This window comes from Carassius auratus, chromosome 17, assembly GCF_003368295.1.
Source record: "Carassius auratus strain Wakin chromosome 17, ASM336829v1, whole genome shotgun sequence".
NCBI lineage: Eukaryota > Metazoa > Chordata > Actinopteri > Cypriniformes > Cyprinidae > Carassius > Carassius auratus.
The window spans coordinates 25,351,331-25,366,994 of record NC_039259.1 but is presented as its reverse complement, the minus strand read 5'-3'; the positions used below and the strand labels follow the sequence as shown (position 1 = coordinate 25,366,994).

The window sequence follows — 15,664 nt, the reverse complement described above, 5'->3', positions numbered from 1 at the left end:
ATAAATTACAGTTTAGAATATATTAAAACTCAAAATTGTTCTCCTAAATTGTAAAAATATTTCACATATTACTGTATTTTTAATCTAATAAATGTAGCCTTGGTGAGCATAAGAGAGTTCTTTCAAAAATATGAAAGAATTCAAATTATTTACAAACTAAGACAAGTGTTTAGGGCTGTTAAATCATTTTAGTAACGTAAAAGTCCTCAGTCATTTTCAGAAGGAAGAAGCAAACCTGCCTTAAAAAGTGCACTTACAGTAGTACCAGCAATCCAGATTTACATAATTACAACTATGTTCTTGAACAGGTCACGAAGATGCGTGCTCTTACAGCAGTTCACATAAAAAGTTAAAAATTGAACATTAATTTGCAAAGACTTTGCTATCCCCAAATGTCGAAAGTTCACGTGACGGTGTTTCTACATTGGGGTCAAGACATCCAGCATTTTTTTTAGTTCAGCAGCTTTGATCACAAAAATGTCAGTCAACAGTGGAATATTTCCTGCAGGGAATATTTTGGAAACTAAGAAACTTCATAATCACCATTAGTAATACTGATTAGAAATACTAGTAATAGTCCTCCATATGATTAGAGAGATTTATGCCACAGTTTGCATATGGATGAATCTCATGAAACCTCACATGTAACGGCAAAATCAAAATGTGTGCATTTATTTTTACATTTGGCCTTAAGAAAATGAAGCCTCTTTTAAAGCCATGACAATAAAGTATTTTAGCTCCAAATTCTCATTATTGCATTATATAATTTTCGATATATTTTTAGGATCTATATGCTGCTCTAAATTTTATAAAGGCATATTACCATGAAATAATAATTTTAATCAGTTTTTGCATTTTCATGAGAATCACCCATATTGCATTAATTTCAGTAGATATGACCTGTTACCTCTGTAAATTATAATTGATTGTATATGTGTTGGATATGTATAATCTAAGCTCAAAAGTGTCCCAGCGCTCTCATTTCTACAGTATCTACTCCAGTTCAGAATCAGGCTCATTTATGAGAGCCATCAGCTTCCCCCGTAGCTCTGTAAATGTTGGTCTCTCCTCAGGGTTTGACCTCCAGCACAGCAGCATAATTTCATAGAGTGCTTCGGGACAGCCGGCCGGTCTCTCCATCCGCTCTCCTCTCTGAATGGACTGAACGCATGTTTTTTTGTCCATACCTGAGTTTGTGGAAGAAGAAAATGCACCAGAGTTGGTTGAAATGCACTCCTATACCCACATGTGTCATGTATAGGGTGGTGAAATCATGTGTTTACCAGGGTATGGGTCATCTCCATATGTCACGATTTCAGTTAAAAGGATGCCGAAAGACCAGACGTCGCTCTTGCTTGTGTAAGCCTTGTTCTCAAATATTTCAGGGGCCATCCATTTCACAGGGACCTTTATATCTGCAGACAGATGTGCACGGTTATGCACTTTATGTGTTTGTGTGTCGTGCATGCTTGAACGAACATATCAAATATCTCACCTGATGAAATTCTGTGGCTTCCAGGCAGATTGATTTCAGCGAGTCCAAAATCGGCTATTTTGCAGCATTGCATGTCAGTAAGCAGAATGTTCTCTGCTCTCAGATCACGGTGAACTATCTTATTCTCAATGTACATCATTCCTTCTGTAATCTAAAAAAACAGCATGAAATTTAGTTTAGCAAAGGGCAATAACATCTAGAGTGGAAAATGTTGTATTTTAAGCATTTCTGCCTCAGCGGTCTAACAGCGCTAGTCAATAACTATGTTTCCATCCAAAGATTAACTGAAATATCACATTAAACATTTGCAATTTTTTTAAATGCAATTTTCTAAAAATATGCGCATAAAAATAGGCGGATGTAAACATAGCTAATGTCAAAATGATTGAGATGGCCAATCAAATCAAAGAGGCAGGGCTTTACTGATCCAGTTTTTAAAAGTCAAAGAGTGCAAGGTAAGATGTAAGTAACTAAATGGTAAACATTTGACATGTTTTAAGATAATAATGTTAAACGACCAACAGTGGTATGAAGTGAAACAAACTACTCAATTTTGTACAAATTTCACAATTTTTAAATCAAAACATGGGATGTCATTTACAGAATTAAAATAATAGAGTGGGGGAACTATGACGTCAAAACTAAAAAGTGTAATTCACCTCGGGCTCCTTTAAAATTTACCTTTGGGGTTTTGAAAGTGCCAAATTATGGATTTTTGAAAATGACCTTTCTTGCAGTGTGTAATAGAGCTCTAAAAGAATGAAAACATCCTGCAAAATTTGAAATCTAATAGTGCACCATGTATAAAGTTATTGTCTCTCAAAAGATAAGAGTCAAGTTTTTAAAATGAATCCCAAGCTGTTTCACGTTGACGTCAACATGAAACATTAGCAGTTGTTGGTCTTTTCGAGTTTGTCTGAATGAAAATGCAAATTTATTCTCTGCCACTAGGTGCTGCTTTTGGAGCAACAAAATAGCAGTTTTCCCAGTTAAACTGTAAACAAAGCAGCACTGCACTCACAAAAACTGCTTTATAAGGCATTACAGACATGACGAAATGAAAATGAGACCAGATTAGCATCACGTAATTCATTGGAAAAATGAATTGTTGAGTGAATCGTTTGGAAGTAACTGAGCAAGTAAGGTAAAAATAAATGCATATTATAAGACAATTGAAAGTGTTTTTTGACCTTGCATGCATGTCAGCCTGTTGTTGGGGACTCCCAAAACCAAAATATTAACCTTTCCTTAGCCATAATAGGTTTTTAAGTTACTGCATCTCACCCAGCTCTGGTGTGTAGGCCTATGTATTATTTCCAAACATTTAAATTGATTACAAGAAATTCTTATTCTATTGCTATTTTTTTTCCAATAAATCCTAAATTCATTTAAATCATTTTAATGGTTTAAAAAGACCATTGGGGGCCTTCTAAATAAATAGATTCCTCACAAATGTAGGGCCTTGGATTAGTATTCACTGAAATAGTTTTTTGATTGGACACTGATCTCTAAATCAGTGTCAACAATGCAAGATGCACTGCTTTAAGCATATAAAATCTTTATTTTAAAAGCATATAAACCTAACTGTTGTGCCGGATGTGAATGAGGAGTTTTATGCATCTGTAAGGTGTTTTAACACCACATAAAGGGTTTCCTCCTCTTGTTCCTCACTGCTTCAAGTGCATTTGGAGCATTGATATGTCCTTCAAGATGATCGATTTCCAGGTCACGGGCTGGAGGACGGTGGAGCGAGGAAATGAGGAAGCATCAATTTGAATATCGAGAAGCAGCTGATCTTGCATGACAGCAGCGCCGAATGGAATTGCAAAAATAATAAGCACACCACCTGTCCCTCTAACATTAATGTCAATGTTGCTGTGTCAGGCCGTTTAAACTATAGCAATAAAATGAGCCTTTTCAGAGAAATCAATGTATGCATTGCTTTGAAATTTTCTGTAAAATACTTTTCCAGTCACTCTTGTTTTTTTAACAAAAGAGGTCATTCATATAAAGACACTTTACACCATCAGAATGGTAAAAATCCTGCCCTGCAGTTTCCCCCACTGATTTAATTATTATTATTATGGGAGTATTATTGATTATGGAAGTTTCATGTTTAATTGTTTTTAAGGAAAGGGTGATCACATTCCAGACAGCTGAATTACTCACAAAGAAATCAAGTTACCTGCACTGCAAAATCCATCATGATTGAAAACTCCAGGTCTTGCTTCTGTTTGTGGTCTGAAGAAGAACAAACTTATTTCTTAAACAGCACTTTTCTGTCAAAGCAATTTGTCAGTTAAGATTATAGCTATCTAAATTGTTTTTTGTTGCATGCAAGTTCATATTAATTCACTTACTGATGAGAAATTTCTTTAAACTGCCATTTTTCATGAGCTCTGTGACTAAACACATGGGTTGACTATTGGTACACACAGCGTAGAGCTTCAGCAGACGCTCGTGATGCAGCTCTTTCATGATATCAATCTCTGTTTTGATACTGGAATAGTTGACATCTGCAATGTAAAGTGGAACAGATATGATTAATTTAACATCGTTTTAAAAGCAAAATAATTTGAGATGAACATTCCTAGATAATAATACTTTGGCAAGGTTAAGAACAGTTAAAAACAAACAAACATTCTTCCAGTAACGCTAATATAACTTCTTTACTAATGTTCTCAAAACTACATACATACATACATGATCCATTTTTAATTTGTGTGCCTATATTTGAATATATATATATATATATATATATATATATATATATATATATATATATATATATATATATATATATATATATATATACACAAAATTACATTTTCCCTTAAAATATGCATAACTAAAACAAAGCATCTTTGAAACTTTTAGATATTCAAATGTTTTGAGTTAGTGATTTTCAAATATAGGCTCACAAATTAAAAATGGATCATGGGTTTGTGTTGTGGATCATGATAACTAGGTAAAAAAGGATACTTAATATAAATAATAAAAATACAACAAACCCTATATTTATGATAGCAAAATGTTAACGCCAGTAAAGTCACTTCTTAAAGGGATACTCCACCCCAAAATGACTATTCTAATGATGTCTTTCATATTTTTTGGACCTTGACAGTGTAACTTACTTGGCAGTCTATGGCACAGTCACAAGCATCCCGGTTTTCATCCCAAATATCTTAAATTGTGTTCCAAAGGATTACGGATTTGGAACAACATGGAGGTAAGTTATTAATGACAAAATGTTCATTTTGGGGTGGAGTATCCCTTTAATTTAAAGCATTTATTCTGCATTTGAGTCCCACTCAGTATTAAATGTAGAACCAGCTGAGAAGCACAGATTTAACCGGATTTACCTTTGAACTCTTTGATGGCCACCTCTGTGGTGTTGTTCCAGAGCCCCTGCCAAACCTCGGCAAACTCCCCGCTGCCCACCTTCTTTATTTTTTTAAGTGAGCTTCTGTCTACCTCCCATTTGGTTTCAAATGACAGAGTCAGAGGAGCCGGCTGGTCCAGCTGGAAGAGTAATGGACAGACTGGAATTATGCTGGACAAATCCTTATAGGATGCTGCTGTACATTCATTAATCTGTGGGTTGTAACTCTTCACTGACCTTCACACAGGGTTCCTGAAGCTTCGCACAGAGTCCGCTCTCGTTTTCAGAGTAAAACTTTATCAGCTCAGGCAAGTTCTGGAAGATTTTGTGATGAACAAGGAAGAAGTTCTTGTCATTTTCTCCCTGCTTGACCCTGTAATGCCGTGCATGAAGTCCGTTCCTCACTTTAAAAGAATTCATTTGTAGAAAATGTTATTCATTTAAGGTTGGTTTATAGTTACTTGATTTATTTTATATCAGGTTCAGTAGAGTTATATGAAAGTGGCAGATGCTTGAGATAATATATGTGTGTGTGTGAGAATCACACTTGTCATACCTGATAAGTAATATTGATTATTCTCCTCACACTTCCAGATGAGAAATGCACCCTCTTTGTTCTCTGGTCTCAGCAGACATCTCTTGGCCTCTATACATGCTTTAACACTCTCAAAATACCATCTGAAAATCAGGTGATACTATTTTTATTTAATTTTTTTTCCAATATAGTATGTGGTGGTACATTTTATGACAGATTCAATGGACAATAAAGTAAATGATTTTAATGGGTGAATCTCAGAGGAAAAAAATAATAATAAATTCACATAGTATATTTAATATCATAATATTAAATATAATTTAATAATATATTTTTACTATATAATGTTTTTATTTATAATTTAAATTTGTACATTAGTAAAGTATAATTGTAAATGTACTTCACTGTCATATTTATGCTCATTTTATTATTTAAAAAAAATGAAGTAAACGATTAAATGGGTTAATCTCAGAAACAAAATACAAATAAGGTTTGGGTCATTATTCAGTGTAACAAATTAAAAAGTAAAATAAAATAAACAGTACATTCATTTTGCTTGCACACACACACACACACACACACACACACACACACACACACACACACACAGTGTGTTTCAATTTAATAAGTATTAATTATAATTGTAATTATAAGTCATTGTAATACTGATTTGTTAAAATGTTTTTGTCTGGACAGAATGGGAAGATTATTAATGTATGGAGGGGAAATGCTTAATGGTTAAGAAAATTATGTCACAACAAATAAAAAATGTTAAAAGTATTTAACTTTTTATTTAACAAGCTTAGAAAAAACGTAATGGTTTCTAAAATTGTTTATGTATTAATTAATTAGCTTTTTCGGATATCTTGCACTGATTCACCCTGATATATCTTAGCGTCCAATAATATCCAAACCCTATCTCTCTAATCATTCTCAATAGGAACTTCACCAAAACTTCACCAGAACTTGTGAAACTGGAAACACAGGATTTTCATTCAGGGCAGAGATTCATTAAGCGCGTGGTTGTGCTATATATTATGCTTTCGCACAAGCTCCAAATGATTAAAAGTAACTCAAAGACTTACAGCTCGGCCTCTACGCTACCCAGCGGCTTGATGAAGTCTTTAGGCACATATCCTTTTTCCTCCACAAAGTCTTTAGATCCGTTCGCCTTAGCTGTGCGTCTCCTCACATACAACCAGTGCTCATTCTCTCCCGTCACCTCCAGAATATCTCCTTTCGTCAGATTTAGATCCCATATTGTGCGTGAGGGATAGTCATAGATCGACTTGTAGACTTTTTTGCGCTCTTCATTCTTCGGTGGGCAACACGGACAGCAGCGTTTACAGGTGCATGCAGAATTTCCCATGTTTACCACTCATATCTGCTCACGCCGTGTGCACTCCAGCAGAATGATGGTACAATGACATGACTAGCGCACTTTACTGCCAGCTCACTGCAGCCAGACAGGTTCCTACTAGATACTGTTAGTAGGTCAAGGAAGTCTTCTGCGAAAAAAAAATGATAAGAATTCTTCTGATGTCATAGAGTTGGGTTTATTTCAACAACAACAAAGGCCACAGGATGCATACAGAGTATAACAAGAATTTGTAGTTACTGATTAGAAGCCAAGCTACACAGCCTGAAGCACTATCTAAAAAATTCATTCCCTTCATTGTGAGACTGCATTATGTTATTGTGTATTTAGTTCATAGTGCTTTTATTCCTGGAGGAATTGAATTGAATTGAAGCAGGCGTTCACTGCATCTTGAATCACAGGATGACAATCCATTGCTAATAATGCAATGCTTTTATTAAAGTTTATAACAGTTCACCCAAAAATGAACATTTGCTGAAAATTGACAACTTTAGGAAATGCAATATGTAGATAAGTGTGTTTATTCACGGGAACACATTTGGAGAAATGTAGCATTGCATTATTTGCTCACCAATGGATGCTCTGTAGTCAATGGGTGCCGTCAGAATGAGAGTCCGAACAGCTGTTTAAAACTTCACAATAATCCACACCATTGAAGTCCATCACTTAATGCCTTGTGAAGTGAAAAGCTACACGCATGCAGAAAACATAATTGAGACGTTTTAGCTTTAAAGGTCCATAATCCATAATGATGCTTCCTCCAGTGAAAAATCCATTCGATGCTGTCTCTCACATTGAAATCAATAAACATAACATATTTGTTTAGAGCTGTTTTGGACTATTTATACTTGTAAACGGTGCTTTATCTGTGCAGATTTCTCTCCTGATTCAGACCAGATGACTATCTCACTTGTGAAAGCAATAATATGGACTCTAATTTTAGCTGGAAGCAACGATTTGAAATAAAAATACATGTCTTGATTGATTTGTTTCTTACAAACATGCAGCTTTTCACTTCAAAAGACACTGATGGACTGGAGTGGTGTGGATTACCGTGATGTTTTTATCAGCTGTTTGGACTCTCATTCTGACGGCACCCATTCACTGCAGAGCATCCATTGGTGAGCAAGTCATGGAAAGCTACATTTCTCCAAATCTGGTGAAGAAACAAACTCATCTACATCTTGGATGGTGTAAGGGTGAGTACATTTTCAGCTAATTTTTGGGTTAACTATTCTTTAATAGTAGTTAATGCATTAAATAATGTAAACTAATGTGTTATCTTTGTTAGTGTAAAAGTTCCTTTAAAAATAAGTGTTAGGTAACCTGACTGAATGTACTTCCGTCTACTTCACAGATGGTCAAGATAAATAAGCGAGTTCTTACTGGATCCTGTGTGTTTGCGGCATCAGCTGACGTCATGTCTTCACTCAGGTCATCTGTAATGTAGATGGCTCTCAGTAGAGCTCTTTCACACTCACTTTCGGAGCATCCTGTGAACCGCTGACAGTGATGGTATATAAATAAACCCACCATATGGAAACCACACACAGGGTTTTTTTTAAACATAATTCGTTTTTAAAACAGAGTTAAAAACAGCCATGAATAATATTTGTCTAAAATTCAACACTATATTTGAGTGGTTTGCCCATGCAAAACTTTTTCCATAATGCTACTCTCCTAAAAATACAAATTCTTAATTGGCATCTATGGTCCTGTTACAAACATTTTACATCCATAGAGCTTTTCCACTGCAGATCATTTAAACATTTAAACAATGGTTCTTTTAAGAACTTTCAAAGTTCCGAAAGGTTCTCTGGTCTACTACAAAAAAATAAATAAATGTTCTGGAACCTTTATTTTTAAGAGTGTAGTATTTGCTATATAGTTGCTAGGGCATCATATTTGTTATATACTTCCTATAAGACATCGAAACCAGTACATGAAGGTTATTGTTTGTCATTTTGTGTTCTAATCTAACTTGGGGTTTAATTGGTTCCAATAGTATGAATTAAAAATGATATGAATAATGATACCTGTAAAATGTTGATGGCTCTCCTGTTCTGCTTGCTGTTAGATACTCTGAGGTCGATCGTGCGGTTCACGTAGACTTTTCCCTTCGGTAAATGAGCTCCTCTGCTGATTTCATTAAGACACCATTTAGTTGAAAGCTCCCAGAGCTGCCTCTGTTGAATAAAAGACTCCTTGAAGTCTTTACTTTATTATTCTTACAGCATGTGTATATACAGAGATATTACAGTACAACTAAATTGGTACTTGCGGGAGTAGTTCATGTGAAAAATGGCTTACCATTACAAATGAGTTCAGGTCCTCTGAGGAAAAAGGCTGTGTGAGGTGCAGAACGTTTTCAAACATGTTGTATACTCTTTCCTGAAGCAATATATAGTAAAACATAAGTTATTTGCTGTCTTTTAAACTGCAAAGTCCATGCAAAAAATGATCTGATTACTTAAGCAGCATTATGCGCTTAGAAGACGTGTTCTGGAAAGGAAATTTATTAACAAAGTGAGAGTTTTGCTAAAAATCCTGGTTACTAATTTTACTCACAGGTGCGGGGGTCATGAGCAGTTGCATGCAAATTAGATGTCCTTCACCTCATTAAGGTCATCTTAGGAGAGACTTAAGGAACGGACCATGTTTTGTGCAACTTGTCCATGTTTGCTCACCATTAACTGTAAACGGAAACAGGACCATATCATACTGACTCAGGCTAGAATAGATGGTGTCCACAAAATTACACATTCTGGCCTTCAAAATAGCTGTTATATTAATAGATGTTAATAAAAATTCTAATAAATATATTAAGGTATTGAATAGGGGTAGATGCAAAAGTACTTAACATAGAGGGTTACTTTGGAATAATATGAGAATGAGTAAATGATGCTAAAATCTTTTATTTATGAATGGTCACTTTATGTTGATAAACGAATGTCACCAAAGATGATAGATCCCCCTTTGTTTTTCGTTTTGCTGAAACCATTGTTGATATAACCTCTGATGTCATCAAAATCTGATCAAATAATTACAATTAAAAAGTAGTAGTTTTATAGTAGTTTCATAAACCATCTCACTCGCTGTGATCCAGGCAGAAATACCTCTGAAGGACACATTTAATCATAGAGAACTATGATATAGATAGACTATAAAATAGATAGTTTTGTGGTTTATTTAAATGTTGTTGTTTTTTTATCTGTGAATTTATTCTTTGTATGGGCAAACGTACTTCTCAATAAATCTGTTTCTTTTTATTCTAATATGTATATCAACATATTTTTATATGATCAGCAGTCAAATCAGTGTTCTATTCTATTCGGGTATATCATTATTCTGTTATGATCAGTGTTACGACCCTCTTCTGGTCTGGGGTAAAAGGAGTAACATTAAACCATATAGCTACAAAATATATTTACAAGAACATAAATCATTAAAAAGACAACCAATGTGTACACATGCTTACAACTCAGGGAAAAGAAAAAAAGAAAAACCAAACAAATCAATCAAAGAGAAAGAGGATGCTAGTGAAGCCTAAAGAAAGAAAGAAAGTCTTCAGCGCCAATGTCCGTGCAATTTACTTCCGTAATCTCAACTAATAGAAAATAAACATACAAGGGGTGACGTTCACCTCTTACCTGGGGTGTTTAAAACAGATCGAGTGACCTAAATGTTACACAATGGAAGTCGCACGACGACATCGTTCCTCGTATTCTGCAGGTGGAAACTTTACTGACAGCGGATAGGTCGGCGTCACGTTGCTTAACGATGACTGACAGCTTCATGAGCCAATCAGCAGTCAAGGGAGGCGGCCTAAGAGCTCGATAGGTGAAGACGAGAGAACACATGCACAGCTACAGGGACATTTATGACGTAACAATCAGTAATCAAAGCCGTATTCTATTCTTTTATGGTTTAATCTGTTGTCAGAGTTGTATTCTATTTTATTCTATTATGGTAAATCAATATTCTATTATGGTATGATCAGCAGTTATTTATTTATTTATTGGTGATCAAAATAACTGCTTTTATGGTGGCAATTTCCAAAAGGTTTTGGAGAATTTGCATTGCCATTTTTATAATTAAGATATCAACAGGACAGTAATAGAAATAAGTTAAAGACTGCTTTCAGTTTTTCAGGTAGGTTTAGTATTCAGTTACAAAACACTACAGAAATGTGTGTATGTGAAATGTATGTAATATGCACATTTTATAGTTGGTACACTACAACCAATTAAACCAGTTAAACCTCAGATTAGATTAGAAAAAAAAAAATACCAAGTGGAATTAAAACTTAATCAGGTGTTGTTATCTTTCCTCTAAATGCAGCTTCATGTCCTGCCCGAAGAATATTTTCCAGAATGATTTCAGTTGCATTGCTTCCTTTATTCGGGATGATCCGCTGATGACCAGAGCTTCTTATGATATTTTATTTCAATATTTTCTATAGAATGCCTGTGCAACCATTATCATAGAGTGACCTGGGTGCCTGCCAGTGGTTGCTAGGGTGGTTCAGAGCAGTTGGTGGTGTGTTGCACGTGCACAGATGTGTTTATGTCAATGCAGTGTCTCATACTTCCAAAAACAGGATTCAGGAGGAGAGCTTTCTTATGCCTCCGCTCTGCAGTCATCCTCTCTGCAACATATTTAAAGTGAAATGAACACTCCTGCCAGCACGGCAAGAGTGTTAGTATGTTATTAGGCACTTGAAATCAAAATATGAGAGTTTTATTATGCAGAAAGGCTTTGTTTGCATTCTGTAGATCTACCTTGCCATATGGACAGGAATGAATCCCAGAAGCACTAGAGGAAAGACGTCTAAGTGCTTCAGACAAAAATCAAGTTTCCCAGCAACAAATGGAGCCTTTGACACAGAACAACATCATGAAGCACATTCACAGACCAGCAGACGGCTTTGATAAGAGCTCGCGTTAATGTTACCTACATACGTCTGAAAGAAATCAAATAAAAACTGCAGAAAATTCCTACAGTACACTCAAAAAAGGTGCAAAAGCTGTTAGTGTTTCAATGCCTTTCGAAAGGTACACCTTTTGAACCTCATTTACCCTAAAAAGGTGCCTTTTAGTACCTTAAATGTTCATATTTGTAGCAAAAAAATGTACATATTTGAAAAGGTACCATCAGTGACAGCTTTTGTGCCTTTTTCAGTGATTCAGTGCATGGTCAAAATACAGTAATATTAAAATCACACTTGTCATAAACTATGAAGTGAAAAATGGGGACGATATATTTTTGTATGACTTTGTTTTTATTTGTTGTGGGCTTCATTATTATTGTTATTTAATTAATAACTATTATGATGTTTGCAGGTTTAAATTGACCCTGTTTTAAATACAATTAATCAAAAAATCACACTATTAAAAATAGTAAAAAGTAGCCAATGCATATAGAAAACAAATCTAAATAATTTAATATTACAACACAATTCACCAAAAAATTTGAAAACCTAATATAAATAAAACTGTAAAGTGTTTTATTTTTTTTTACAAATATATATATATATTTCTAAATGTAATTAAATATTTCATTTTCAAAAACTGTGACTATATGCTGTGATTACATTAAAAAAATGAAATATGTTATTATATATTTTTTTGCTTTTGAAGGCTTTTTTGTAGTCACAACTTTTGTCTTTTACTATGGAAATAATGTGATTTGAGAAAAAGACAATAGTGTTATTCAAACAGACGTGCCCAGGATATTCAGGACATGCTTCATTCCTGCACAAACCTGTTAGTAGAAATGGAGGAAATAGATTATGTTTAAATCTGTCAAGCTGAATGTTCTTAAAGTAGTGCTTTTGTTAAAGAAAGCATAATTATTAATATCATTGATCAAATATCTAAATATGAAATATCTACATTTCTAAACATTCTTTACCTCACTTAATTTCCTAATTAATTAGATTAGATTTTCAAATGATAAAATGGGTGAAAATCCCACAGATTTATAATTAAGGACGAATTTGAGCCATATCTTAGGATATGGAGTGAGCAATATTGACTTGGGCCTATAAGCAACACCCGAGCAAGTGTATAGCCATGTGTTAAAAAATAATTTCAAATACTTTAGTCATCACATAGCAACAACTTGGCAACTGCACAGAGCTCTCTGGCACTTCTAGGTGCTGCTCACTTGTTCTTCTGAAAATGTCGAAGAATAGCCTGTTGTCTCTGTTTAGGTTGGTGAAACTGATTTATTACTGCGGTAAAGCCCATAACTCGTTTCACTCTTTGTTCTTGCATTCACCTTGTACAGCGGGCGAGCTCCCAGCGCTGGGTCGTCCTCTGGAGCCTCCTGTGAGGTCAGCAGGGCCCTTTAAAAACAGAGCCCAGAAATACTGCAGTGTCACACTGGAGTCTCATCTTATGCATCAAATAGACAAGACTGTTTATTCACCTGTCACTTCCAGCTATGATGTATGTACTGATCGGCTTCTGTTTTGGGGCATTCAACATCTTATTAAAGGATGTCTAAGGTATGAAATATGATATGACAAATAAAAAGATTAGACAGTGGGGAAAATGTCCCATAGGTAAATATACAGTGGTTTCTAATTTAATTGTCCTTTTTTTTTTTTTTTTTTTTTTTTTTTGGATAAACCTTTCTTAAACTCCATACCCAAAAGAAATGCAATGTAGCCTGATGTTCCACAGCCACTTAATACAATCAAACTTTCCTCTGGGTCCTGCAGAGACAAAATGTTTTAAGATTTGTTTTTAATTTTTTATTATTGTGTTTTTGACTTTTTAAAATTTCTTGAATTTATTTGAATGAAATTTATTATTTTAAATTAGAGTTATTAGTAAAATAAACAATTAAAATATATAATTTTAATTTTATATATACTAGTTATATATGTAAAATGCTGTATTTAAATTAAATAAATACATTTAAATTAACCTTAAAAGAAAATAAATATTACATTTTACATATGTCTAAACTTAAACTATTATTCCAGATTTTTTAAATAAACACTCTTTGCAATATCCACCATCGTTTGGATGGCTGGTGAACTATATAGTCTCTATGAACAAAATGAACAGATCATTAGCATAGAATACTCTTGTTAGGAGCATAATAACATTAATGGTTACATATCCTTTTTAAAACCAATAGGCCAAACCTGAAATCAAATCAAATGGATAATGAATTATTTTCTTTTCAAAAATCTTGGCGTCACATCTTCTCAGTGTCTGTTTGCCATTCGCTTTATCAATATCTCTGCTGATGGGGTTGCATTTCTCTGTAATGGGTAGAGAGAGCTCATAACACGACTGCCTCGTTAGACGGAGAACCCAGCACTTAAGATTAACAGCACCACTCAAGATCTCCTGTAATTACATTTTAGCTTGCAAGGGAAGAAGATTTGTTGGTCTATTACCAGCTACAGGACATTTGAAATGAGAGCACAGCCAGTTAACAGTGTTTAGATTTCACTCACCTTCATGTGATCATGCTCATCTGACTCCAGTGTTTCAGTGCATACTCTGATTAGTAAACATGCATGCAATGAACTCTGACCTGTCAGCTGTAATATATATAGATCGGGGCATCGGGCCAAAGCGCGCATCTAGAATAATTTGATTCAGATCGGAACTTCGGAGTGTTTACATGAATCATTTGATTATGATCGTATCTTCGGAGTGTGCACATTAATCATTTGATTCAGATCGCACCTTCAGAGTGTGCACATGAATCATTTGATTCAGATCGGACCTTCGGAGTGTGCACATGAATCATTTGATTCAGATCGGACCTTCGGAGTGTGCACATGAATCATTTGATTCAGGGAGTGTGTACATGAATAATTTGATTCAGATCGGACCTTCGGATTGTGTACATGAATCATTTGATTCAGATCGGTCCTTCGGAGTTTGCACATGAATCATTTGATTCAGATCGCACCTTCGGAGTGTGTACATGAATCATTTGATTCAGATCGGTCCTGCGGAGTGTGCACATGAATCATTTGATTCAGATCGGTCCTTCGGATTGTGCACATGAATCATTTGATTCAGATCGGACCTTCGGAGTGTGTACATGAATCATTTGATTCAGATCGGTCCTTCGGAGTGTGCACATGAATCATTTGATTCAGATCGGTCCTTCGGATTGTGCACATGAATCATTTGATTCAGATCGGTCCTTGGAGTGTGCACATGAATCATTTGATTCAGATCGGACCTTCGGAGTATGCACATGAATCATTTGATTCAGATCGGACCTTCGGAGTGTGTACATGAATCATTTGATTCAGATCGGACCTTCGGAGTGTGTACATGAATCATTTGATTCAGATCGGACCTTCGGAGTGTGTACATGAATCATGTGATTCAGGGAGTGTGTACATGAATAATTTGATTCACATTGGACCTTCGGATTGTGTACATGAATCATTTGATTCAGATCGGTCCTTCGGAGTGTGTACATGAATCATTTGATTCAGATCGGACCTTCGGAGTGTGTACATGAATCATTTGATTCAGATCGGACCTTCGGAGTGTGTACATGAATCATTTGATTCAGATCGGTCCTTCGGATTGTGCACATGAATCATTTGATTCAGATCGGACCTTCGGAGTGTGTACATGAATCATTTGATTCAGATCGGTCCTTCGGAGTGTGCACATGAATCATTTGATTCAGATCGGACCTTCGGAGTGTGCACATGAATCATTTGATTCAGATCGGTCCTTCGGAGTGTGCACATGAATCATTTGATTCAGATCGGTCCTTCGGATTGTGCACATGAATCATTTGATTCAGATCGGTCCTTCGGAGTGTGCACATGAATCATTTGATTCAGATCGGACCTTCGGAGTGTGTACATGAATCATT

The 15,664-nt window shown here is 35.2% G+C and overlaps 1 protein-coding gene across 2 annotated transcripts; it reads right to left on the bottom strand.

Moving 5' to 3' along the window:
- Nucleotides 1-74: 74 nt before the first annotated feature.
- LOC113117736 (tyrosine-protein kinase SRK2-like) lies at nt 75-10,539 on the bottom strand. 2 transcript variants are annotated; one of them, XM_026286634.1, is made up of 14 exons: nt 10,441-10,539; nt 9,359-9,483; nt 9,101-9,181; nt 8,827-8,976; nt 8,177-8,293; nt 6,498-6,920; nt 5,434-5,555; nt 5,115-5,281; nt 4,858-5,017; nt 3,856-4,011; nt 3,681-3,736; nt 1,496-1,646; nt 1,284-1,415; nt 75-1,187 (listed from the first exon to the last, which is right to left on the bottom strand). In XM_026286634.1, exons 6-14 carry the CDS (start codon nt 6,779-6,781, stop codon nt 994-996), a joined length of 1,422 nt encoding a protein of 473 aa, XP_026142419.1. In that variant the 5' UTR covers nt 6,782-6,920; nt 8,177-8,293; nt 8,827-8,976; nt 9,101-9,181; nt 9,359-9,483; nt 10,441-10,539; the 3' UTR covers nt 75-993. The 2 variants fall into 2 exon arrangements, with proteins under 2 accessions (XP_026142419.1, XP_026142420.1); XM_026286635.1 differs by having other exon boundaries at nt 8,827-8,929.
- Nucleotides 10,540-15,664: the final 5,125 nt, after the last annotated feature.

Bases quoted from the DNA above. Each gene is read 5' to 3' on its own strand.
- LOC113117736 (XM_026286634.1), bottom strand. From the start codon at position 6,781: ATGGGAAATTCTGCATGCACCTGTAAACGCTGCTGTCCGTGTTGCCCA. The intron at 4,012-4,857 runs GTAAATCCGGTT...TTTACATTGCAG, and splicing joins GGCCATCAAAGAGTTCAAAG to ATGTCAACTATTCCAGTATC. The intron at 1,188-1,283 runs GTAAACACATGA...CCACAAACTCAG, and splicing joins TGGAGATGACCCATACCCTG to GTATGGACAAAAAAACATGC.